This window comes from Phyllostomus hastatus, unplaced genomic scaffold (genome assembly GCF_019186645.2).
Source record: "Phyllostomus hastatus isolate PE091 unplaced genomic scaffold, TTU_PhHast_1.1 phas_scaffold_200, whole genome shotgun sequence".
Taxonomy (NCBI): Eukaryota; Metazoa; Chordata; class Mammalia; order Chiroptera; family Phyllostomidae; genus Phyllostomus; species Phyllostomus hastatus.
The window spans coordinates 6,160,590-6,186,707 of record NW_025334016.1 but is presented as its reverse complement, the minus strand read 5'-3'; the positions used below and the strand labels follow the sequence as shown (position 1 = coordinate 6,186,707).

Sequence of the window (26,118 nt, the reverse complement as noted above, 5' to 3'; positions counted from 1 at the left end):
TGGAGTCCAAGAAATGGACTAGGACACAATGAAAAAAGTATGCCATATACTTTATAAATGAAAATTCTAAAACCAGGTAACTATATATTTACTTCCCATCTTTAACATATTTGTGTATTTTTTCTAGTGGCTATTATAACAAGTAGCACTTTTTCCTTGTAGTAAAGTTTTTGTTTTGTTTAGTTTTTCAATTTGTAAGTGTTCAAAGCCGCACTTACCTTGACTTAGTTATGTCTTCCCTTTTTCAGTAATGATAAATGTATGATTTTTGGTAGACTAAATATAAAGCTTTATTCTTGTTTATATATTTGAGTTTTACTTTTATCTAAGTAATATAAGCACATAGGTTTTAAGAGTTAAATCATACCACTTCTAATAACAACAAAAGGCAGTTTCTATCCTAATTCATTCCAATCCCAACAGTCTATTGTCTGAGGCAACTGCTTCAAGCATTTTTTTTTTGCTGTTTCTTGTGTAACTTACATTTGCTTACATTACTATTTATTGATTTTATGGCTTTACATATTTTCAGTTATTGTGATACTGCTGGGGAAGATGTGGTGGCTCTCTTATGTTGCTACCTGTTCCTCTTCACTTTCCCTCCCCTATTTTTATAACATTATTTATATTTGAGTCATTAGTATAATGTGACTATATTTGTGTAATTATATTGTGTAATTTATTGTTATACCTGGAGTAAATAGTTGACTTATTTTTAGATTGCTTCATTTCCTATGTATCATGGCTAATTCAACTTCATTGGATAATTTATCGCATGTCTTTTTCATCTTGACAACAGAACCCTCATCTATCTGTTTCATTCTAAATTGGTTGCTAACTTCTTTTTTTGGACTATCATTATGAGAATTCTCTTTGCTTTTCATCTGTGCTGGACTCCCTGTTTCCTGGATTTCCTAGACTTGGCTTCATGTTATACTTATCAGCTCTGTGGCTTGGGCAAGTCACATAACCTGTGTGTGCCTAAACTGCTTCATCTAAAAATAGGGCATAATAATCTTACCTACCTCTAGAGTTATTAAGAAGATTGAGTAACAATAAATAAAGCACTTAGAACAGCGCCTGCCCCTTTTTCTCTTTATCCAAAAACCTTAATGATATTCTTTTTACCCCAATACCCTGAAATTGCACAGTGCTATTCTTTAGTGTGAGCCTTTTTAAAAAGTCATTATTCTGGGTTCCTGAAAATCTTTTTAAATCTGGAAATTCATTGTTCTTTAGTTCAGAGAAAAATGTTTCTATTATTTCTTAGACAAGTTCCTTCCCTCCGGTTTCTCTGTTCTTCCTTGCTAGAGTTGTTGCTAGTCAGAAAATATCAGGGTTCACAGGATTGATCTTTATCTCTAACATTTTCTTCCCTGTTTCCATTTCTGTCTTTTTGTTCTACTTTAAGATATTTCCTTAGCTTGATCTCCTAACCCTTCTATTTGAATATTCCATTTTGGCTCTTGTTTTTCATCTTCAAGAGTTTTATTCTCCCCTGAATATTTCTCTTTTAAATTATTAGTATTATATAGTTTCCTGTTCTTGTTTCCTGGGGTTCATATCATTCTTATCTATCTCGAAATAGTATATTTTTGGAAATTTTCTTTGCCTTGTTTATGCAAGAAATGGTTTCCTCAGAATTATTTTTTCTATTTACTTATTTATTTTTTTTAGACACAGGGAAAGGGAGGAAGAAAGAGAGGTAGAGAAACATCAATGTGTAGTTGCCTCTCATGTGCCCCCTATTGGGGACCTGGCCCACAGCCCAAGCATGTGCCCCGATTGGGAATGAACCAGTGACCCTTTGGTTTGCAGGCTGGTGCTCAATCCACTGAGCCACACTCGCCAGGGCTATTTTTTCCCTATTTCTTTGTTTTAGTCTCTTTTAAGAGGCTTTCCTCAAATATCTGGTGATCCTTGGTTGTTCTTTTATATTTCAGAGGGAAATATTAAGTAGTTGCCTGGAAACTTTGTACATAGGTAACTTAATTATATGTGACCTGACAAAGACTGGCCCATTTTTCAAGAGCCCCATGGGTGTTAGTATCTTTAGGTTTTTTGTTCTCAAACAGGTCAGCTTGACAGAAAACAGCCTTCCAATCTTATACCTTGGGCTAGGGGTAGTGTATTTGGATGGTGGGGGTGGTGATACACAGGTCTAAGCCTGATTACAATGGTTCCAGGCACCTACCTCCAGGAAGCACGCTGAGGGTCTTTTTTAGCATTTGTATTTAACATGTGAACTTGATAATCATTCTAGGTACAATGCCTTCATTTTGACCTGAGCTATGAATCTGGTGTCCAAAGTCTCCAAAGAGTGTAGAGAGGGATAATTTGCTTGGGCAAGGATATCTAGGGTCAGATTGTTTCTCTAAAGGTTTGGCCAATCCTCCTGTTGTCTACTCCACCATGCACCCCTGCTTTCAGAATTACCTGGTGCTTCCTTTTCCTAAACCTTTCTTGGGAATATTTTGGTAAGGCATATCAGCTTCTTTCTTACTGGCTTGCTTTGTTGCAAGCCTGGTGTGAGTTAGTTAAGGTTCTGCAAAAAGCAGATGCCAAGAAAAGATTAGATGTGTGAGAAATTTATTGGGAAACTATCTGTGAGTTAAAATGAATGGGAAAGGAGCCTGAGGAGGCTGGGAAGCCATCACAGGTTACACAAGTCTAACTTGTTTTGAGGAGAAAGGGTAGGGAGAATCTGAGACTAAGGTGCAGATCCAAGAAGGTCTTGTTGAGGACTGTTGTAAGTCCTTGAGCCAGTAGTCCCACATCTCATAGAAATGAGCCTGCCTTAGTATTCCTGCTGCTGTTAGTCATTGGCGGAGAGTATCCTGTAGGAAGTTTGGTGTTGGCAGGAACACAGTGAGGAATTATAGTACTGCACCTGGGGTTGTCAGTCAGTCCCTGCAGTTACAGATTCAGAGTTGCATCTCCTTAGTGGCTGCCACATTTGGATTTTAACTTTCTCTGATCTGCTAACTGTTTTCACTTACTTTCTACCATCCAGGCAAAATTTTCTTTACCTATCCACTGTGCTGCTGCCTCTTCCCTCATTCTCTTTATATTTGTGAATCCATGCCTTTATGGAAATATTAGTTGAGCTTTAAGGGATAGCAGGGGAAAATGCATGCATTTAGATGACCATGTTTAAGTGGAAGTACTGGTTTACGTATTCATACAGTTAAATTATGATTCCCTAAATCATCATATGCATTATATATTTATTATAGCATATGAATCTCTAATTACCTTCTCCTACAGTATAGCCTTCTCTGGTCACATAGTGATTACCATTTGGAACTTCATGGGAGCAGCAAGAGTTAAGGATAAAGGCATAAGCAGGAGCCAGTTCACTGTGGCTCTGATTCTTCATTATGGAGAATAATTGTTGGGGAGGAGAGTGATGGTGTTGCTTATTTAAAGCACTGATTGATCTTTGTGCCCCTTCCTAAGTGAGTACAATCTAGTAGGTATGGGGTCTGGACCAGGGACCTTTTTTAAAAAAATAGGTACTGTAGTGATTCTGAAAAGCCCCAAATGGACCAATAAGCCATGTCTAAAGGGAATAGGGTTTGAGATGGGGGTAGGGGGAACTCTAGTCAGACATGGTTGAATTTTCATTTTAGAAAGAATTCTTTGTAGTAGGAGGATGAGCTAATGCTTTTGCAGTAATATAAACAAGATAAATGATGGCCTCAACTAACTCCCAAGTGGCAATTGGGATGGACAAAGGGAAACAGATTGATGAAGTCTGAAAGAATAAACTCAGATAAGCTGGTTAGTAAAATATTTGAATGTCTTCTACATGGGAGGTATGCCTATTTCCCCTCATTTATTTATTTGTGTAATTTTTTTACTGGTATATTTCCCAGCTCTTTTTTCTCTCTCCTCTTCTTACGGTATTCCCATTATGCATATGTTAATGTGTCAGTGGTGACCCACATTACTCCAAGGCTCTGTTCATGGGTTCTTTATTCTTTTTTCCACTGTGTCCTTCAGATTGCATAATCTCAGTACATTTTCAGGTTTGCTGATTCTGCCAGCCCAAATCTACTTTTGAGCTTTCTAGTAAATTTCTCATTTTGATTAGTGTACTTTAAACTACAGAATATACATTTAGTTCTTTTTTATTTCTATCTCTTTACTGATATTCTCTATTTGATGAGACATTGTATCACACCTTCCTAATTTAATACTTTAAACAGGAATTTTCTTTGTTCTATTGAGATACTTATAATAATTGCTTTGAAGTGTTTTCTGCTAAATTCAACATCTGGGCCCCTTCAAAAGCAGTTTCTATTTTCTGCTTTTTTTCCTAAACCTATATAAGGGTCATACTTCCTGGTTTTATCTCCTGTTTTGTTTTTGTTTTTGTTTTATATGCGTGTGTGTGTGTGTGTGTGTGTGTGTGTGTGTGTGTTGTTATAGCAGCTCTGGATACTGATACTCTTCCCACACTCCAGGGCTTGCTGTTCTTATTTGTTTATTTATTTGTTTAGTAATTTTATGGATTAGTTCAGTGCAACCTCTGATGTCCCTCTTCAGAGGTAGCAGCCTTGGGTATGAGCACAACCTTCCCGACCATCAGGAATGACTGTGCCTTTAACTGACCTCTCTTTGTCTCTTCCCTTGATCTCCCATTAAGATGATCTAGGAGCTCCTACCCTTTGCCATAGCATGGATGGAGCTGGAAAGCATTAGGCTAAGTGAAATAAGCCAGGCGGTGAGGGACAAATACCATATGATCTCACCTTTAACTGGAACCTAATCAACAAAAGAAAAAATCAAGCAAAATATAACCAGAGACATTTAAATTAAGAACAATCTGACAGTAACCAGAGGAGAGGTGGGAGGGGATAACAGGGGTGAAGGGAAGGGGGGAAGGGTTGTCAGGAACAACTATAAAGGACACAAGGACAAAACCAAAGGGGGGTGGAAGCAAGAGAGGGAGGAGGGTTTGGCTGGGGTGGGAGGGGAGTAGTGGGGAGTAAACACAGACAACTGTAATTGAACAACAATAAAATAATTATAAGTAAATAAAAAATAGATTAAAAGATTTTAAAAAGGTGATCTACCTCTATTGGTTTCACAATGTGCTAATTGCTAGCTGATTTCTCTATTGTTTTTGATAATGCCCAGTGGTATAATTTGTACCATAGTCTGATACAAGTAAAGTTGAGCCCAATCAGGGGCAGGGTTTGCTAGTCTGTGATGCTTGCTGTGCCTTCCCCTGAGCAGAATCTCTTCACTATGAAACAAGAGCTGGGGAGAATGGGGAATTTACTCCCCACTGGCTATTTCACCCAGATCCTCCCTATGGAGCAGGACTTTGTATTTAGGAGGAGGCAGGAGGTATGAACTAGTGCCCCATCCTGGGTGCTACTACCACTCAATAAGGATTTTTCACACCCAAAGTCAGGGAAGATGACATCTGCCAGTGTTTACCAGGTGCTAAATATACTTGGGCTAATTTTACTGCCTAGGAAGTTGAAGGAGATGGGAGCTGCCACTCAGCTGCCAAGCCCACTTCTGTAGCTCTCTTGCAGCAACAGAGCCATACAGGAAAGGGGGACCACACTCTTTACTAGCTACCTCACCAGAATAACCTGTGTTTAGCTGGAGTTGTGGCAATGGAATGGGTGCTGTCCATGTTCCCAGCTGCAAAATTGACCCTAGATAGCTCTTCCACTTCAAGGAGCTGATATGTCACTCAACTGCTGGGCCTCTTAGAACAGTCCCTCTTCAAGATAGAGAGCTATGGAGACACAGATGCAGTCCCTATCTGTATGTATGTACAGCCTCCCATTGTTCTTACTGTAGATTTTATTGAATAAGTGCTTCTTAATTTATTGTAAGCCCTTTGATCAGTCTTCAGAGACTTGGAATGATTGTTAATTTTGACCAGCTAAATATATGTCTGGGCAGGGTGGGGAGGTTTCCCTGAGCTCACACAGTCATTTCAGAAGCCCTGCCTGGTCATTGTATTTTTATTAATTCTGTATCTTATAACAAACTAGTTTTTCAAAAATAAAATCAGGTGACTTGATTAACCTAAGATTTTTAAAAAAGTATTATGATTTTATTACTGAAATTTGCTCTGATCGAACTTTAATCACAACTTTATATTTCAGTTTTTAGAAATAACACAAAGAAATAGCTTACCTGTAAAGTTCATCTTCAGAACCAAGTAGCTGAAGACCTAAGAAGCCATATAGCAGAGTGTTAAGAACATAGGTACTTGGGCCAGACTACCTGAGTTCAAATCCTTCTTCTGCAGTTTATTAGTTCTGTGGGTGAGTTCCTTAGCTGCTCTCTGCCTCAGCTTCCTCATATGTAAAATGAGTATTATCCAACTGTGAGTGTTGTGATGAGGGTTGAATGAGTGTACACATTTAAAATAGAGCCTTACTCATAGTAAGTACTCAGAAAATGTTAACTTGTTATTGCTAGACATGTCAAAGGCAAATAATCTTCTCATCTGTGTATTATATTACTGAAATCAATAATATTATTGTCTGTGATCAGATATCTTGGTGATATGATTTGTCTAACTAGCTATATGATCTTTAGTGTCCTCTAGTGGAAGTAAATTAGACATGCTCTTTTCACAAACCTGCTTCTTTTGGCATTGTGGTGATTTAACCTTATAAAATTATTTGTGAATAATTAACCAAAGACAAGATCCACATATATAAAAGGACTTAAGAAATAGTTTAAATGGATATGAAACTTTAAATCATAATTATGTAATTTATGATATTAAGTAATAGAGTGCATGTACTATGCAGTAACATAGAAATGTTGGGCATATATTGCTTTTGTTTGAAAGTAGTGCATTCAGTAATGGGAGTACCTTGGAGTTTTTATTTTAAGTCATGGCAATATACTACAGTATAATGTTAACACCCAAATATCTGCAAGTAGGTGGCATTTTTTTGTCATTCTCTGAAAAGTTTTCAGTCAGTGTAGATGTAGATTGCCTCAAATATTAAACATTTTTAGAGTCCTCCTCCAGTAGGGTGTGGGTTAACAGAAAGATTGCTAGATGGGAATCAGAGACCTGGATTTATTTTCTAGTTGTGCTGTGAACTAGCTGTATGGCTTTGCGCATGTCTCTTGCCTTCCTACAGCCTCATTTCCCTTATGAGTAAAATGTGACGATAGAGAGGAGTATGTGGTAATGGTTCTGTTAGTGCCCCTGCCATTTCTAATACTCTCTGATTAGTGATATATATACTTTGATGTGAGAAAGAAGATGTAATAGACGTTGGTCTAATGAGTTCTGGGTGTTTAGTGATGCCTTCAACAGAGTTGGCAGAAATGTAAATCACCAGCAGTCTTACAGTTTGGTAATTGCTGAGATCTTGAGGCCTGTATGCCGTGTTGTTAAATCGCAGCAGGGTAGGCCTACCTCACCTGGGGGAGAATGTTAAGTAGAACTTTGAGGCAAAGTGTGAGTGTGATTTTGATGAATGAGTTGGGATTTAGCAGCAGAAAAGAAAGGACACAGAACCAAATAGAGGGAGCAGCATAAAGGGGCATAGAGAGCATGGGGGTGGTGCAGAAACTGCAGGTAATTCAGGATGAGAGTCAGGGAGGATGATGGAAGAAGCTAGGAAAGAATGTAATACGTGTGACACCCAAATAAAAGGACAATAAAATCTAAACTACTTGAGTAAGAAGCAGGAAAACTAGGTTCTGTTTTCATTTATGTTGCCAAATAGCCATGTGGACACCAGTTATTTGACTTAAAATGACAGTTTTGGAAGGTTTTCAAAGCCAAGCTGAGGGATTATACATCATGGTGTATGAAATGGAGAGCACAAAGGTTTTTGGAGTAACATGGTAACATCTATTTTAGAGAAAACACTATGATGACAATTTAATGAGTAGAATGAAAAGGAAGTGGAAGCAAAGATTCCCATCAAAAGATCTTCGCTGTGATCAGACAAGTATTCATGAGGGCTGAATCTAGGGTAAGAGCAGTAAGGGGCAGATTGTTTTGACAGGTGTTGCAGAAATAGACTTTGACAGGTTTTGGCAGCTGCATATAGGAAGTGGAGGAGAAGTAGTAGTTGGTCTGAGGATGATTCCAAGGTCTGTCTAGAATGATGATGCTGGTAGTCAGTAGGCTACATCCATGCAGCTATGTGGAGTCTGTTTTACCTTTTTTAACTAGTGTTCTTATTATTAGGCACTTAAGCTGCACCTGATTTTTACCTTTTTTTTCCAAATAATTCCATGGTCAACTTCAGATTCTGTTCTTTTTGAACTATGTTGCATGATTTCTCCAAGAATTATAGATGAAAAACTATAAGGTAAAAGTAGGTTTAGAACTATATAGCAGTGTGGCTTAATAATTGAATGTTCACACTGACAACTTCTTGTCATCAATCTTGGTTGGATTAACATTTGGTAAAGATAGGAAAAATTTATTTCCACCAAAAATGGTCAGAGGGAAAGGAATCAAATCTTGTGCTCATGCTCTGTGTCATGTGCCATGGCAGGCACTTTCATCTACTTTATTAATCATCCAGAGTAAACTACAACCTGGTGTGGGTCCTATCCTCTTCCCCTAGATTTTATAGATGAGGGAATTAGTGTTCTAAGGTTATACAGCTACTAAGTAAAGGAGATGAGATTTAAAGGTGATCCTTTTGACTCAAGTCTGTTGCTCTAGCTGTTACATCCTAAGTGCATCCCCAAAGAAGAGTGTTAGCATTTGAAAAAATAAGTGCAAAATCTGTGGATATAGTGTGTCTGGGACCCAGGACAGGTTCACAGGACTCAGAACTTTTAACTGGTACAACTGAAAAGTACCTTGAGTTGGTACCCTTTCTAGAAAAGTCACTTATATTAAAAAAAAATCATTATCTAGAATTAGTTAAATAAGTTATTGATTGTCTTTGTTTCCCATAATATTGAGACATGAATTAGACCTTTTGTTACTACTAAATGATAAAGGATTCTTAAGTGAAGAGGGGTTAAGGCCCTGTCTGACTTCCTTCTGCTGCTTTTCACTGACTGAACATCCTGCCCTGCTGGAGTTGCACTCAATTCTGTGTGAATCAGGTGCTAGAAGCGTCTGCTTCTATCTCAAATGGAAACTTATGTTTTACCCACTCTAAGTTTGATGAAGTGGCAAAAGAGCTACTGAGAAAAAAAATAAGAAAGCAAGTTGATTAGAAATGTAAAGTCTTTAAAGAGTAAGGAAATAGATTTTCTGGCATTCACCCTACAACAAATAGGGAAAACCCTTAGCATAAATGTAAAATATATTTACTTTATGTGTATAAACATTATGCTCTAATAAGTAACCAATTTATATTGTTTTGATATGGAAATGGGAAACAGGATATTTGGATACATAAAATGACCCCAAGGGAACTTTCTGTAATTTTACAAAAAAAAAAAAAAAGAAGAAGAAAAACACACTTGATGGTGGTTGCATTCATTTCATACAAGGGACAGAGATTAAATGATATGGGGATATACTTATGAGTGGTTTTTTTTTGTCTAACTAATAGTTATCCTCAAAATATGCCTATTATTAGGATATATAAGGAGGCACTAATTTTTCTGGCATTCTAGTCTCAACCATACTCTTGTGGTCTCAAGGAGATGGGTTGGATGATTATCTGTCATGAGCTTAATCCTTAGACATCATTATCTACATCAGTCTCTGAGGCCTTTGTGCTTCCCTTAAATTTTACTGTAAAATCTTTTGGGGCAGAGCATCTGTCACTTTTACAGATTTACAAAAACGCCAGAAACAGCCCCAAATAAGTTAAAAATTGCTGATCTAGATAATTGCCACATTTTCAGATACTTAAATATGCTGCCTCTTGGTTTTATATAAAAAAAAAGATTAGAGGAAAATAGTTTATTCTAAGGGTAAAGCAGTATATTATTTACTTAAAATTGTATTGAAACAAGGAGAAATACAGCCTTTTCAGAATTCCCTATGTTTCTCTTTTTTCCTAGAGTTTCACTGTGTAAAAACAAGTATCCTCCCTGCCACTCTCAACTACTATCAGTAATTCCACATTGGAATAAGAAAAAATTCTGTTACTGCTCCTTGAGGCTTCTTGATCAGTTTTTTTTTAATTGGGATTAAAAGGCAAGCTATTTAAATTCATACTGCTGTTAGCCATTTGCAGCTCCCCATATAAATTGGGATTTTGGCAGTATACCACCAAAATAAAATAATAAATAAAATAAAATAATAAAATAAAATAAATAAAATAATAAAATAATAAAAATAGATAATTTGGTGGTTGAAGTATGTATGAATCTTCAGAGTTAAGCATAATCCCTGATTTCAAGTTGTTATTTATCAAAACAGGTTATTATTTTTACTGATTCTTTTCCAAATGTGTCACACATTGGTACTTACCTTTTACTATAAATTTGTTTTTTACTATTTTTGTGAGATTTGTTGACAAAAAGATTCAACTGCTGGATGGTGAAATCCATATTACTTTTTTAAACTTTGATAATTATTTCACTACGTCATAGAGAACCTTAGCCTTAGTCTTTCATTTATTTGTATATTAAAACATTTGTATATTAAATCCCTGGCTGGCATAGCTCAGTGGATTGAGCGCGGGCTACGAACCAAAGGTTCAATTCCCAGCCAGGGCACATGCCAGGGTTGCAGGCCACGGCCCCCAGCAACCGCGCATTCATGTTTCTCTCTCTCTCTTTCTCCCTCCCTTCCCTCTCTCTAAAAATAAATAAATAAATCTTAAAAATAACAGACTACAAATTGATTTCTGGGGAGACTTTTGGTCCTATTGGTAGTATTTCCTGGGCTGGCCCCATTCTGGAGGAAACAGGTGTGGAAGGGAAGTGGGTAGTAAGGAGGCTTATCCTGTCAGGTATTCTTGTTGAACTCCTTGGCTATCAATAAATAAATAAAAATAAAATAAGTACAGTATCATAATTAGGAAAGTGTAAAATACTGGTATGTGAATAACATTTTTGACTTAGATGTATTAGGTGAATTCCTGTCTTATTGCAGTAACTCTTTTCTTTGTAAACTTTACTGCATAAGAATTTATACAGGCCAATGAATTTTAACATACACACATATACTCTCTATCATGCCACAAAGTTCCTTCATGCTTCTAACATGTATGTTTTTAAGACTTTAATATTGAAAAGTAATTGAGGTATAAACTAGTGTTTCTCTAATTTTCTTTTACAAAGTTAGGGATACCATTTTGAAATAGATGTCTGGTTTTAATAATAGTGAAGTACCCCATCTTTTCCCCCTTTTTTTTTGTAAAGCTTTTTTTTCTCAAATAAATTTTTATTGTATTTCTTCCCATTCTGATTTAGTCTCCTTATACTCCCCTCCCCCCACAATCACCACACTGTTGTCCATGTCCATGAGTTCTTTTTCCTTTTTTCTCAATCCCTCCACCCCCTGCCCTGCCCCACACCCTTAGCTTTCATCCTACTCTCTAGCTGTGAGTCTGTATTGAGCTTATTAATCCAGTTTGTTCATTAGATTCCACATATGAGTGAAATCATATGGTATTTGTCTTTCTCTGACTGGCTTATTTTACTTAACATAATGTTCTCCAGGTCCATCCATACTGTCCCAAAGAGTAAAACTTTCTTCTTTTTTATGGCTGGGTAGTATTCCATTGTGTAAATGTCCCATAGTTGTTTTCTCCCTTCATCTACTGATGGGAGGCTGCTTCCATATCTTGGTGATTGTAAATAATGCTACAATGAACATAGGAGTGCCCATGTTCTTTCGAATTAGTGTTTTGCATTCCTTTGGATATATTGCCAGAAGTGGGATTGGTGGGTCAAAAGAACAAAGTTGGAGGAATCACACTACCTAATATCAAACTATACTATAAGGCCATGATAATCAGAATAGCATGGTACTGGCATGAAAACAGACATATAGATCAATGGAACAGAATAGAAAACCCTCAAATAAATCCACACCTTTATAGTCAATTAATATTCAACAGAGAAAGCAAGCACATAAAATGGGTTAAAGATAATTTATTCAATAAATGGTGTTAGGAAACTTGGACACATAGGTACAGAAAAATGAAACTAGACCACCTTTTTACACTGCACAAAAGAATACATTCAAAATGGATTAAAGACTTAAACATTAGACCCAAAATGAAAAGAAAATGTAGAAAACATAGGCAGCAATATTTCGGACATTGCTCGTAGCAGTATTTGATCAGATATATCTCCCCAGGCAAGGGAAACAAAAGAAAAAATAAAATGGGACTACATCAAACTAAAAAGTTTTTGCACAGCAAAGGAGACCATCAATAAAATAACAAGACAACCCGTGGAATGAGAGAACATATTTGCCAATACATTTGATAATGGGCTAATACCCAACATTTATAAAGAACTTACAAAACTAAGCCCTGGCTGGCATAGCTCAGTGGATTGAGCGCGGGTTGTGAACGAAAGTGTCGTAGGTTCGATTCCAAGCCAGGGTACATGCCTGGGTTGCAGGCCATAACCCCCAGCAACCACACATTGATGTTTCTCTCTCTCTCTCTCTCTCTCTCTCTCTCTCTCTCTCTCTCTCTCTATCTATCTATCTCTATCTCTCTCTGTCTCTGTCTCTATCTCTATCTTTATCTCCCTCCCTTCCCTCTCTAAAAATAAATAAATAAATAAAATCTTTAAAAAAAAAAAGAACTTACAAAACTCAACACCAAACAAAAACAAACAACCCAATTAAAAAATGGGCAAAGGAGCCAAATAGACACTTCTCCAAAGAGGACATATGGATGGCCAATAGACATAAGAAAAGATATTCATGCCACTAATCATCAGAGAAATGTAAATTAAAACCAAAATGAGATACCACCTCACACCTGTCAGAATGACTATCATCAATAAATCAACAAACAAGTTTTGGCATGGATGGGGAGCAGAAAGGGGGAACCCTTTTGCCCTTTTGGGGGGAATGCAGATTGGTGCTGCCACTGTGGAAAGAAGTATGGAGATATCTCAAAAAAATTGTAAATCTTTATTGGTTTACATTTCCCAAAATGAAAAACAACAGAGAATTCGTACTTTCTAGATGTTTATAACAGTGTATTTCTATTTTTATCATGTTCAAAGTACCTTAATGATCATTCATATATTTGAGAAAAACTCTAATGCTGGAACTTTACTTGGTGCAAATTTCAGTCACCTCTGCCTTTGCCTTTTATCTATATAATTAACATCTTTCTATATTACTAGTTGAATCCAAAACAGATTTTCACTGGATTCATGACTGAGTAACAGCTTGAATAGAAGACTGAGTTGTATCTTCTAAAAGACAAATAATTTAATTTCTTTTTAACTTAATGTTGGCCTTTATCCACAAGTGCCTTTTAAGCAAATGTTCTTCTTTGAAGATATTTTAATACCTCAAAAGATAAATAGTAGTAAAGATTATTGTATTGGTCTCCTTTAATTTATAGTACTTCAATATCAATTAAGAATGTCCTGGAGTTTTTAAAATGGTACTTCAGATAATTATTTACCAAATCCATCTTAATGAAGAGTGAGAGGGAAGACAAGTAGTTCTCACAGTAATTGGCTTTATTATATTTTCCAGGTATTACTTGCTTATAAATATAATGTTGCATTTAGTTTGAATTTGGTATCCAATTGGATGGGCTGCTTTAATACATTCATTACACTTAATCACAACTGAAAATTTGGGGGACAATATATTTCCAAAACCCTAGGCCCTGGCTGGTATAGCTCAGTGGATTGAGTGCAGGCTGTGAACCAAAGGGTCACCGGGGGTCACTGGTTCAATTCCCAGTCAGGGCACATGCCTGGGTTGTGGGTCAGGTCCCCAGAAGGGGACGTGCAAGAGGCAATGACACAATGATATTTCTCTCTTTCTCCTTCCCTTCACCTCTCTCTAAAAATAAATAAAATCTTTTTTAAAAACCATTAATTGTAAATGCTTAATACAGTTCAGATTGATTTCAAACTAATACTTTTGCCTATTTAACAAAAATTTTGCATCAAACATTCTCAATTAGTAATATGTTGCTTCCTTCCTTTTTTTTTGATGATAAGAATTATTTATTTCTGGGAGCAGGGTCCCGGCAAAAAAAAGCGGTGGCTGGTGGACCCTGGGCGTGCAAGGCAACAGCTGGTGGACCCGGGACACGCAGGGTGGCAGTGGGTGGACCCCGGACGTGCAGGGTGGCAGTGGGTGGACCCAGCAAGGCAGCAGATTGTGGAGGGGCAAGATGCACAAGGCATCTGGCAGACTGGGTGGTCCCACATTCACATGAAGATAAACCAGGTAAAACTGGGGATCTCAAGACACACCACACAACCCAGGGTCCCAGTGCAGGAAAAGAAAGCCTCAAAACACCAACTGAAAACACCTGTGGGGGTTGAAGTGCTGGGAGAGTCTCCCAGCCTCACAGGAGAGTTCATTGGAGAGACCCACAGGGTCCTAGAATGTATACAAGCCCACTCACATGGAAATCAGCACCAGAAGGGCCCAGTTTGCTTGGGGGAAGTGGCAGAAGGGACCAAAATTCGGTAGACAGCGGAGCAAGCACCATTGTTCCCTCTCTGGACCCTGCCCCACTTACAGCATCACAACCCAGCGACATGTTACCCTGCCCTGGTGAACACCTAAGGCTCCACCCCTGCTATGTAACAGGCACATCAAGACAAAAAAATGGCCCAAATGAAAGAATAGATCACAGCTCCAGAACAAATACAACTAAGCAATGAAGAGATAGCCAACTTATCAGATGCACAGTTCAAAGCACTGGTGATCAGGATGCTCACAGAATTGGTTGAATTTAGTCACAAATTAGATGAAAAAAAATGAAGGCTACGCTATGTGAAATAAAGGAAAATGTACAGGGAACCAATAGTGATGGGAAGGAAACTGGGTCTCAAATCAATGGAGTGGACCAGAAGGAAGAAAGAAACATCCAACCAGAAAAGAATGAAGAAACAAGAATTCAAAAAAATGAGGAGAGGCTTAGGAACCTCCAGGACATCTTTAAACATTCCAACATCCGAATTATAGGGGTACCAGAAGGAAGAGGAAGAGTAACAAGTGCAAAAGTTATTTGAACAAATAATAAAGGAGAACTTCCCCAATCTGGCAAAGGAAATAGACTTCCAGGAAGTCCAGGAAGCTCAGAGAGTCCCAAACAAGTTGGACCCAAGGAGGAACACACCAAGGCACATCATAGTTAGTTACATTAACTAAGATTAAAATTAAGGAGGGAATCCTAGAAGCAGCAAGAGATAGGGAGATAGTTACCTACAAAGGAGTTCCCATCAGACTGTCAGCCAATTTCTCAAAAGAGACCTTATAGGCAAGAAGGGGCTGGAAAGAAGTATTCCAAGTCATGAAAAACAAAGACCTACATCCCATATTGCTCTATCCAGCAAAGCTTTCATTTAGAACAGAAGGGCAGATTAGATGATTCTCAGGTAAGGTCAAGTTAAAGGAGTTCATCGTCACCATGCCCTTATTATATGAAATGTTAAAGGAACTTATCTAAGAAAAAGAAGATCAAAAACTATGAACAGTAAAATGACAACAAACTCACAACTGTCAACAACCGAACCTAAAAACAAAACCAAAACCAAAAATGAACTAAGCAAACAACTAGAACAGGAACAGATTTACAGAAATAGAGATCATATGGAGGGTTATCAGTGGGGAGCCGGAGGGGGGATAATGGGGAGAAAGGTACAGGGAATAAGAAGCATAAATAATAGGTAGAAAATAGACAGGGAGAGATTAACAAGAGTATGGGAAATGGAGAAACCAAAGAATTTATATGTATGACCCGTGGACATGAACTATGGTAGGGGAATGATGGTGGGGGGGACGGGTACAGGACAGAGGGGAATAAAAGGGAGAAAAAATGGGATAATTAAGAGCATAATCAATAAACTATATTTTAAAAATAAAAATAAAACTCTTACTGAATGGAAAGCTCACTTAAATTTTGGACTTTTATACACGTACACTGAGGTGGAGATTGCTAATCCAGTGCCAAGAATGTCAGAGGTCAGAAGTCATTCCTTGTCGTATTAGTAAATACTCAAATTATTTTTGACCCATGGTCAAATTAACTTGTTGCAGAATTATGGCACTCTGAAAGTAACATCCAAATTTTAAAAGATAGTGTGCAGAATTCTATGACAATAACAACTAGTTAATGAAATGAATAAGTAAGTACTTTCCAGGAAAATTCTTTTTAAAAAGTTTTAGGCCCCAGTATTTTAAGAAACTAGTAGTAGTGGTAATAGGAAAAGGAGTAAGTGTGGTAGTCCTTTTGCCATCCTTGCCATAGTAGGAAGTTGATTTAATTGGTGTGTTTGTCCAGTTTTGGTCAGAAAATTAAATACTACTTTCTATACTACTAGTGCTCCTTTTAAAGGGAAATAAATTGGTAAAATATAGACATGTAATTAAATATTGTATAAGGTTATTACACATAGAAATAGATTATTTTTAAATCTTTTAAAATTTCCCTTAGAAATGAGAAAATAGAAAGGTGCAAGGAAAAATGGAGTGTTACCAGTTAAATGTAGACAAAGCAGCACTTCCAAACAGCCATGATAACTCTAGGTCAGGTCACTCACAGGAACATTCTGTGCTAGTATCTCTAAGCAGTCAGATAATCTCTATTTCAAATAGAGCACCTACTTTCTGATTTCTTTCTACTCTGCCTTGTAAGCTGATTTGTAGGCAAGTACAGGCATACCTTAGAGATACTGTGGGTTTAGTTTCAGACTACCACAATAAAAGAACCATTGCAATAAAGTGAGTCATAATCTAAAACAAACATTATGAGTTTAATATCCCTGCAATGTATAGTTAGAATGCATATATGATACATATTTGTATTTTTTAACCTATGATTTTTCTATTTTGGATTTTTAATATACCCATTAGGTATTTCCATAATACTTAAATTATGGAAAATGGTGCCACAGTTATCCTAGATGTAAACCAATTTTTGCATTCTTGCACTTAAAATTTCAAATATATTTTATGTTGTTAATTCTGTGCCGTTTAATTAGTGTTCTGATTTTAGTTGCTGAAATGTCAGATTTCATGACATTTAAATGTTTTTAGTCTTTGAAGGCAGGGTCCCCAGCAATTTTTTCTTCATTTTGAAGGTAGGTAGGTGATAGTGACTAGACCAGGAGCATGTTCAACCACATACCAAGCAGTAATGTGTAAGTTCTAATGGAAGGTTCTTTAGTACATTCATGTCTGTTTTCAGCCTTTTCGTATAATAAATGTGGCATATGACAAATGGTGAGTGTGGAGGCTGAAACACAGTGTAAATACATGAATGGGGCAAAATAAAAAGACAAACTGATAACAGGAGAAAAGACCAGTTTTCAGTGGCAAACACTAAATCTGTTACTTCTTGACTCCAGTGTCAGAGCACTGAGTTAAAATCAGCTTTTCTATCAAGACGGAAAGAGAGAAAGTGTGGTGAAAATAGAAGGTATTAAAAGGGTGGCTTCTAATAAAATAAGAAACTAGAGACAAACATAAAAATAAGTAAGAAATCTCCTAAGCTTTTCATTGCATCAGGAGATAGCACATTTTTGAAGGGAGAGAAAAGCTGCAGGCATCTAGTTTATAGTTGCTTGGCTTCAGCCTGGCCCTCCAGGACACTTGTCAGAAGCCTTCCTTGTAGTTATGACTTCCCAGCACAAAAGCCACACCTGATTGACACCTCTCCTCCTCTGCAGGACCTTTCCAACCACTTTAGGAGATGGAGACCATCTTTTAAGTACCTCCAATCTCTTCCTTTACAGTGAACACTGAGCCATCTTACCCCTCAGCCCCATAGTGCTGTACTCCACACAAGTCCTTTCACATCCATTTTCTCATTTGAATCTTATCACTGCCCTCTGAAGTTGATGTAGTAGACTCTGCAGGTCCTACATCACCTACTGCCTCCCCCATTTCATTTGCAGTAAGAAAGGCATTTGTAGAGGTTAGCCATTGGTTGTCATGTAGCAGTGACAGAGGCAGGGCCAGCACCAACTTTCCCAACTCTGTATCCTGTGGGCTTTTCATCACTGCCACTTACAAATGCAGAGTATTCCCTTTAAAACAACTGCAAAAACAGACAATCAAAACTTTTTTGACTCTATTCCTTTCCTACTGCTAGATTTTTCTGATCTGATCATGTCTAAACCCAGCATCATGGAGTTGGAGAGGCCAGGGCTCAAACCTACCCCTTGTGATGCTATGTGATCTTGAACACATTTCTAAGCCTGTTTCCTAATCTGTAAAAATACCTGCTTCACAGGCCTGTTGGAACAGTATATGACAATGACTATATTAAGTACTTAACCCAGTGAGAGACACAATAAATTTTAATTTATTATTACATAATTGTCTCCTACATACTGACCTCAAACCTGATATCTCCACAGAACTTCATCTTGGCCAGAATGCTAATGGTCTTTCTTGGCTGAATCTTACAGCCTTTTCTCTGCCTTTCTCCAACCATGCATGCCTCAATTCCTTCTATTCCCTTTCTTAATATTGTCTTATTGATTCTTCCTTTGCTGGTAGCTTCTCTTTTGGCTAATTTACTGATTTGCTTTCTTCATTCTGTCTACCCTTATGTAAATCATTCCCTCAGCAGCCATTGCTCTCTTGGCAAGACTAAATTGAATTAATATTAAATCAGAGAGGAGATAATGTTCTATTTTGCTTTGGGCAATGTATCCTTAGCCTTTGTTCTCTTTACCTGTCTCCCTCTATTTCCAAATGTAAAAGTGTCATATTGGATTTTATTCATCCAAACAGGTAAAACCCCAACACTTTTTTAAAAGATTTTATTTATTTATTTTTAGACAGAGGGGAATGGGGGAAGAAAGAGAGGGAGAGAAACATCAATGTGTGGTTGCCTCTCATGTGCCCCGAATGGGGACCTGGCCTGCAACCCAGGCATGTGCCCTGACTGGGAGTCAAACCAGTGACCTTTTGGTTCGCAGGCCAGCACTCAATCCACTGAGCCACACCAGCCAGGGCAAAACTCCAGCACTATTAACACAAGAGGGTTTTAATTATCTTGTTCCATGTAGACATGACAAACTATCTTCATATGATGATGATGACAGTGGCAATATTAACGGTTTTATTTTCCAACTAGTATTAAGAACTTACACACTGGTCTTACCTACATTATCTAAATTTGTTCTTCAAGATAACACTTTAGATAGTGTCCTGAATTATCTAAACATATTTTATAAATGATGTAAAAAAAAAAAACTTCTGACTTTGATGCTGGAAGTACTACCTTTTTTATTTAAACCACACTCTTTTTTTGCCGCCTATTCCATGTAATTTCCCTGATGCGTGTCTATAAATGCTAGATTTTAGACTAAGACAATATATTATTATCCAATTTAGGGAAAACTAAGAAAAGGGGGGTAAACTTCAAAACAGCAAGCTGAGTTACTTATTAGCAGATTAAGAAAAAATTATATATTTCAAAACTTGATTGTAAAAGTTCGAGGAAAGTATTTGTGCTATTTACATTTTTTATTAATAAGAGCTGACTCTATAATGTATATAGATTTAAGGTGGCAAAAGACATGAAAAAGTTATAGTGTCAAAGATTTTATAAGTTAAAAGGTAGGCTTAGCTTAAATGGGGGATTTCATCTCTTTAGTTAGAGAAACCTTCATGTTACCATAGATCATATGCATTCATTCATCATTCACTCTGATTGCCTTTTGTTCCTGCCTAACAAAGTGTGTTGTGTGTTTGTTTTGCAGATCTAAAGCGGGAAGCCAGTATCTGTCATATGCTGAAACATCCCCACATTGTAGAGTTATTGGAAACATATAGCTCAGATGGAATGCTTTACATGGTTTTTGAATTGTGAGTGTACATTTTATTTTCTTAAGGGTTAAAGTTTTAAGCAACATTGGTTTTGAATAACAGTAATACTTTCTTTTAAAATTTAACAATACTTGTGAACTCATCTATTACAAGAACCTAAACTAATAAGAATGAAAGGATTATCTCATCTTTAAAGTTTACAGTGGCTGAGGAAGTAAAAGTTAGTCATATTTAGTTACCCTCACTTTTTTAGCATACTTCAGAGAAGAGGCTTTAAAAAGAAAGAGCTCAGAGAGATAGGAGGCCCCAAAATAGAAAATTCTGATCATAGGAGTCTATATGAAGAGTAGTGGGATGGTGGTAGAGGCCTCCATTTAGCAAGCCTCTCTAGCAACTAAAAACAAGTAATAATAGACTTAAATTCCTCTTGATATAATCACCATATTGGCTTATAAAGGAAATTCTATAGATAACAGTATCTTGATTTCAATAAGCCATTTGACATATTTCTCACAGAATTATTGTCAGTACAATGGAGAAATGTGAGCTAAGGATAGGGCAACTGGGTAATTTTACAGCTGGTTAGATGATTGTGTCCAGAGATTGTATCGTTTATGGGATACCATCCTATTCTGTTCAAATTTTAATCAGTGGCTTTGATTAGGGTCTCTCACAAGGTAATCAAGTCTTTGGCCAGGGATGAAGTCATTTTAAGCCTTCGGTGGGGATATATCTGCTTCTAAGCTCATTCATGTTATTGTTGGCAGCAGGCTATTGGGCTAAGGGCCTTAGTTCCTCATGAGCTATTGGTCTGAGGCCACCATAGGGTCCTCATACCTGGGTCCCTCCTTGGAGTAGCTCACAACATGGCAGCTGACTTCATCAGAGTGAACAAGTAAGAGGGAAAGAGTACGAACAAGACTGAAGGCAATCTTGTAACCTAATCTTAGCACTTCTGCCATATTCTATTAGTTAGAATTAAGTCATTAAAACCAGCCCACACACAAGAGGAGGGAATTACACAAAGGTGTGAATACCAGGAGGTGGTGATCACTGGGAACTATGTCAAAAGCTACTCCCACAGAAGGCTAACTAATACACAGAATATCCAGATGCAAATTTTAAAATATTTTACAAGCTTGCAGCAAACGAGCTGAAACTAAGAAGATGAAATGTAAGAGCAGCTGATATAAACGTATTTATTCAAATATGTAAGTGCAAGTACACTGTGAATTTAGTTGTAGCTTCTTGGGTGAAAAAGATGTAAATGTTGTTGAAGTTAGTTGTTGCAACAGAGCTTTAAAAGCCCTAAATGGAACCTTTGGCTATGCTAATTATAAGTACGTAGTATTCAGAACCAAGCCACACTCCCACTATACTGTTTACTACTCATTCTCCTGTTATGTTCATAGTAAGCAGGACACTGTCATGCTTCCAGAAAAGGATAACCAAAGTAGGAAAGAGCCTAGAAAATTTGTCGTAGAGTTATAGCCTTCAAAATCTTTGTTGGGAAACTTACTAAAAATTTTTTGAAAACTATGTACCTCCTCACATATTTTTAGGTTGACATACAAAAACTTTTATTGTGACCTTGTAATTTTCAGTATCTCATATTTTTAATATTTTCTTCAAAACTGTAAAGCTGCACCTTTATCTCATTCACTTTATGTCTGCTATGTGACCTGAATGGCAAAACTCTTGTCATCATTGTCAAACCAGTGAGCCAAATCTGACTCACTTTCTGTCAGGAAAAAAAATCTGACTTTATTTTTCAAATAAAATTAAAGTGTTAATAGACATCCCTGTGACACTCATGTTACTATTCATTTCTTTCTTACTGTATTATTTCCATTACCATTTAACCCCTTATTACCCACTTCCCCCCTGCAATCACCACACTGTTGCCCATGTCCATGAGTGCTTTTCCCTTTTTGCTCTATCCCTCCTTCTAATTCTAAAATAGATCAGGCTTTGCCATGAATATATTGTCTGGAGGAAATAAGATAGTTCTTTCTTTCTTTCCCAAGTTTTCTGTTTTACTGTTAAGGTTTTCTCCTTCCCTTGAGAGATTTGCATTCTCCAGTTGTCCCTTTGAAGCTAGGGAACTTCTCAGGATAGGTGAGTGGTTTGTCATTTGCGATGGTTTCCTGTGGGTGGAGATGTAAAAGGAAAATCAGCAGACCACGGACTTGTTTTCAGATAGATCAAAATGTGGCAAATGAAAATATGGAAATTGATTGCCTTAAAATTATCATAATCCCTTGGAAGGACTTTGGGTACACCCAGAGATACTCTAGTCCCAGTTTGAAGACCAGTGTCATGGAAAGAGCTATTGAAAATGTTGGGAGGCTTTAGTTATCCAAGAATCTATTGGTTTCCTTTTTCTGGTAAAAGAGTCCTCACAGCAGAAGCCCATGGTAGAACATAATGGTTGTCTTCAGTTATTTAAAAGGTTGTCATCTGTAAGTGGATAATATGTATCTTCAGTGTAGGGTGAGGGTTGTAACTACAATCAACAAATGGCAGATAGATTTCACCTCTAAGCAAAGAAGGCCTCTAATAGTTAGACTAAATGCATATATGAAATGGGCTGTCTCACAGAGGACATAATCCTCATTAGATATACTCAAGCTGAAGCTGGTTTGAACTAGAGAGGGTCTCTAACATCCCTTCCAATTTTAAGGTATTATAATTTTAATTACTTTTTCTGATTAAGTATTATTTTCTATTCAAGAAATATGTATCTGCCAAATTTTTATTCACTGAGAAAACTAAAAAAGAAAAAATAGATGTTATCACATATTATAAAGTAGTGAGCAAAGAAAGCAAAATTTAAAATTTTGCTTAAATTGTACCCTGTTTCTGTGTTTCAAAAGGATCTAAGTACAGTAGAGAGAAAATGGTTTTTGATTTCATAAAGCTGGGTTTAGTATCCCAATCATGTCACTTTTACTAATTATGACTTTGGCCAAGTCTTTTTAGTTTCCCTGAGCCTCAGTGTTCTTTTCTTAAATTATATTTTATTGATTATGCTATGACAGTTGTCCTGATTTTCCCCCTTTACTCCCTCTACCCAGTACCCCCCCATTCCCTCAGGCAATCCTCCCTTCATTATTCATGCCCATGGGTCATGCATATAAGTTATTCGGCTATTCCATTCCCTATACTGTACTTTACCCCCAAGGCTATTATATAACTACCTATTTGTACTTCTTAATCCCCTCACCTCTTCACCCATTCCCCCACACCCTCCTCCCTTCTGGTAACCATCAAAACGCTCTCTGTATCCATGATTCTGTCTCTGTTCTTCTTGTTTCCTTAGCTTGTTTTTTAGATTCAATTGTTGATAGATGTATATTTTTGCCATTTTATTGTTCATAGTTTTGATCTTCTTTTAACATTTAATATACTAATGGTTTGGTGATGATGAACTCCTTCAGTTTTTTTTTTTTTCCTTTTCTGGGAAGCTCTTTATCTGCCCTTTGGTTCTAAATGATAGCTTTGTTGACCAGAGCAATCTTGGCTGTAGCTGGCTTTTCATGACTTTGAATATTTCTTTTCAATCCCTTCTAGCCTGCAAAGTTTCTTTTGAGAATTCAGCTGACAGTCTTATGGAAACTATCTTGTAGGTAACTTTCTCCTTTTCTCTTGCTGCTTTTAAAATTCCCTCTTCATCTTTAACCTTTGGCATTTTAATTATGATGTGTCTTGGAGTGGGCCTCTTTGCATCCATCTTGTCTGGGACTCTCTATGCTTCCTGGAGTTGCATATCTATTTCCTTCACCAAATTAGGGAAGTTTTCATTCATTATTTTTTCAAATTCCAAATTCTTGCTCTTTCTGTTCTCCTTCGGGCATTCCTTCATGCGAATGTTGGAATACTTAAATTTGTCCCACAGGGTGCTTACACTATCCTCATTTTTTTTATTCTTTTTTTCTTCCTGTTCTTCTGATTGGTTGGTTTTTGCTCCCTTCCAAATCATTAATTTGTGTCTTGGCTTCATCTACTCTACTATTATTTCCCTGTAAATTGTTCTTTTTTTCAATTAGTGTATCCTTCATTTCTGACTGAGTCTGTTTTATGCTGTTGAGGTCCTCACTAAGGTCCTCACTAAGTTCCTTGAGCATCCTTATAACCAGGGCTTTGAACTCTGCATCTGATAGATTGTTTATCTCCATTTTGTTTAGTTGTTTTTCTGGAGTTTTGATCTGTCCTTTCATTTGGGCCATGTTTCTTTGTCTCTTTGGTTTGGCAGCCTCCTTGTGTTTGTGTCTATGTATTAGGTAGAGCTTTTTTGACTACGTGTTGTTAGTGTAGCCTAATGTAGTAGATGTCCTGTAGGGCCCAGTGAGCACAGCCTCCCCTATCACCCAAGCTAGGTAGTCAAGATATGCCCATTTGTGTGTGCTGAGTACACCTTCCTCTTGTAGTTGAGACTTGGTTGCTGTTGGCAGATCAATGGGAGGGATTTACCCAGGCCAGGCAACTGCAAAGATTGGCTGTGACTCCCTACCACCATCCTCTGCCCTACATGGAGGATCAGCTGTGCAGGGGTAGAGTGGTAGTACTCCAACATAGTCTGTAGCTCTCCACTGGGTGCACTGGCCCTGGTGTATCCTGGGTGGTGCAGGCCAATGTCGGCCCCCACCTGTATTTTCCCCAGAGCCACCATGCCTGAGCCATAAAGCAATCTGAGATGGCTCCTACTTGTGCTGGACTTGGAGATTTGCAGGTGAAGTCCAGCTGTGAATCCACCCTGAGGCCAGTGGTTGCTTATTTGAGAGTATTTAGGAAGTTGTGAAGCAAGAGCCTAGACTTGCCATTCATATGGAAAATCAGCTTGGGTGGGGCTGAGTCTCTGGGTATCTCCAAGGCAGGTCAAACACTGTTAGCCAGGTTGACAGAATCTCAGATATGGCACCAGAGCTTGCTGGCTCTGTGGGGGTAGGGTTTAGAAAAGAGACAATGGCCTCTGCTTCCCATGAAGCCAGACATTGCCTACCTTTATGCCACTGGTGCTTTTCAAGCTATTAACTCCAGTGCTAGAGCTCAGAGGGAGTAAGTTTAAGTAGGTGAGTCCATGTGTGGGTTCTTTAAGAGAAACTGTTTGGGGCTCCAGAAGTTCCTTCTACCAACTCAGTCCCCGCTGGTTTTTGCAGCCAGAAGTTGTGAGGACTTATCTTTCTGGCACTGGAACCCTGGACTGGGGGCCCTGGGGTGGGGCTCTGTCCTGAGATACCCCTCCTGAATTTTTATCCACCACACGTGGGTGAGAGACCAGCCTGTTTTGCATCTGCACCCCTCTTACCAGTCTGGGTGGATGTGGTTTCTTTTAACTCTGTAGTTATCAGACTTCCATGCAATTTGATTTGTGATGCTTCTGAGTGATGGTTGTTCTATATTTTACTTGTAATTTTCATATGGTTGTGTGAAGAGGTGAGCCATATCTGCCTATGCCACCATCTTGACCTGAAGTCTTGAGCTTCAGTTTTCTTACCTTTAAAACCTTCATAATATTATGAGAACTAAATGAGAAAACTATGTGAATTTACTTTTTTTTTTAAAGATTTTATTTATTTATTTTTAGGGAGGGAAGGGAGGGAGAGAGAGAGAGAGAGAGAGAGAGAGAGAGAGAGAGAGAGAGAGAGAGAGAGAGAGAGAGAGAGAGAGAGAGAGAGAGAGAGAGAGAGAGAGAGACATCAATGTGCGGTTGCTGGGGGTTATGGCCTGCAACCCAGGAATGTACCCTGGCTGGGAATCGAACCTGGGACACTTTGGTTCCCAGCCCGCGCTCAATCCACTGAGCTACGCCAGCCAGGGTGTGAATTTACTTTTTATAAAATGGTAAAGTGCTCTACAGCAGAAAGTATTGTTTTCAGTAAATTGCATAGGTTAGTTTTAGTTCCTCAGTGTTGAATCTGTATTAAATTTTATATAGCTCATTTTATATGATTCAGTTGTGATGGAAATAACTTATCAATGGCTATATATTGAGGTGAGACCTCATTAAAATGCATGTTTACTAGTCATCTAATTACAGTGTTAATCCATATCACTAGAACATGCATTTCTATTTGAAATATTTTAACCTTTTTGGGGAATTTTAAATAAAAAGAGAATACTATAATCAACCTCAGTATACCTGTCACTCTACTTCAACCATTATCAACATTTTGCCATTCTTTTCCTACCTATCCATTACTGTTGTCTTTTTTATCATGGAGATTTCTAAA

At 37.6% G+C, this 26,118-nt stretch overlaps 1 protein-coding gene across 11 annotated transcripts in view; it reads left to right on the top strand.

Annotated features, from left to right (window-relative positions):
* Positions 1-26,118, top strand: part of CASK (calcium/calmodulin dependent serine protein kinase) — a 422,712-nt gene that overhangs the window by 143,734 nt on the left and 252,860 nt on the right. For all 11 annotated transcript variants that reach the window (XM_045860500.1, XM_045860508.1, XM_045860504.1 and 8 more), the window contains exon 3: positions 19,819-19,924. In XM_045860500.1, coding sequence (XP_045716456.1) covers positions 19,819-19,924 — 106 coding nt within the window. The remainder of the gene's footprint in view (positions 1-19,818; positions 19,925-26,118) is intronic.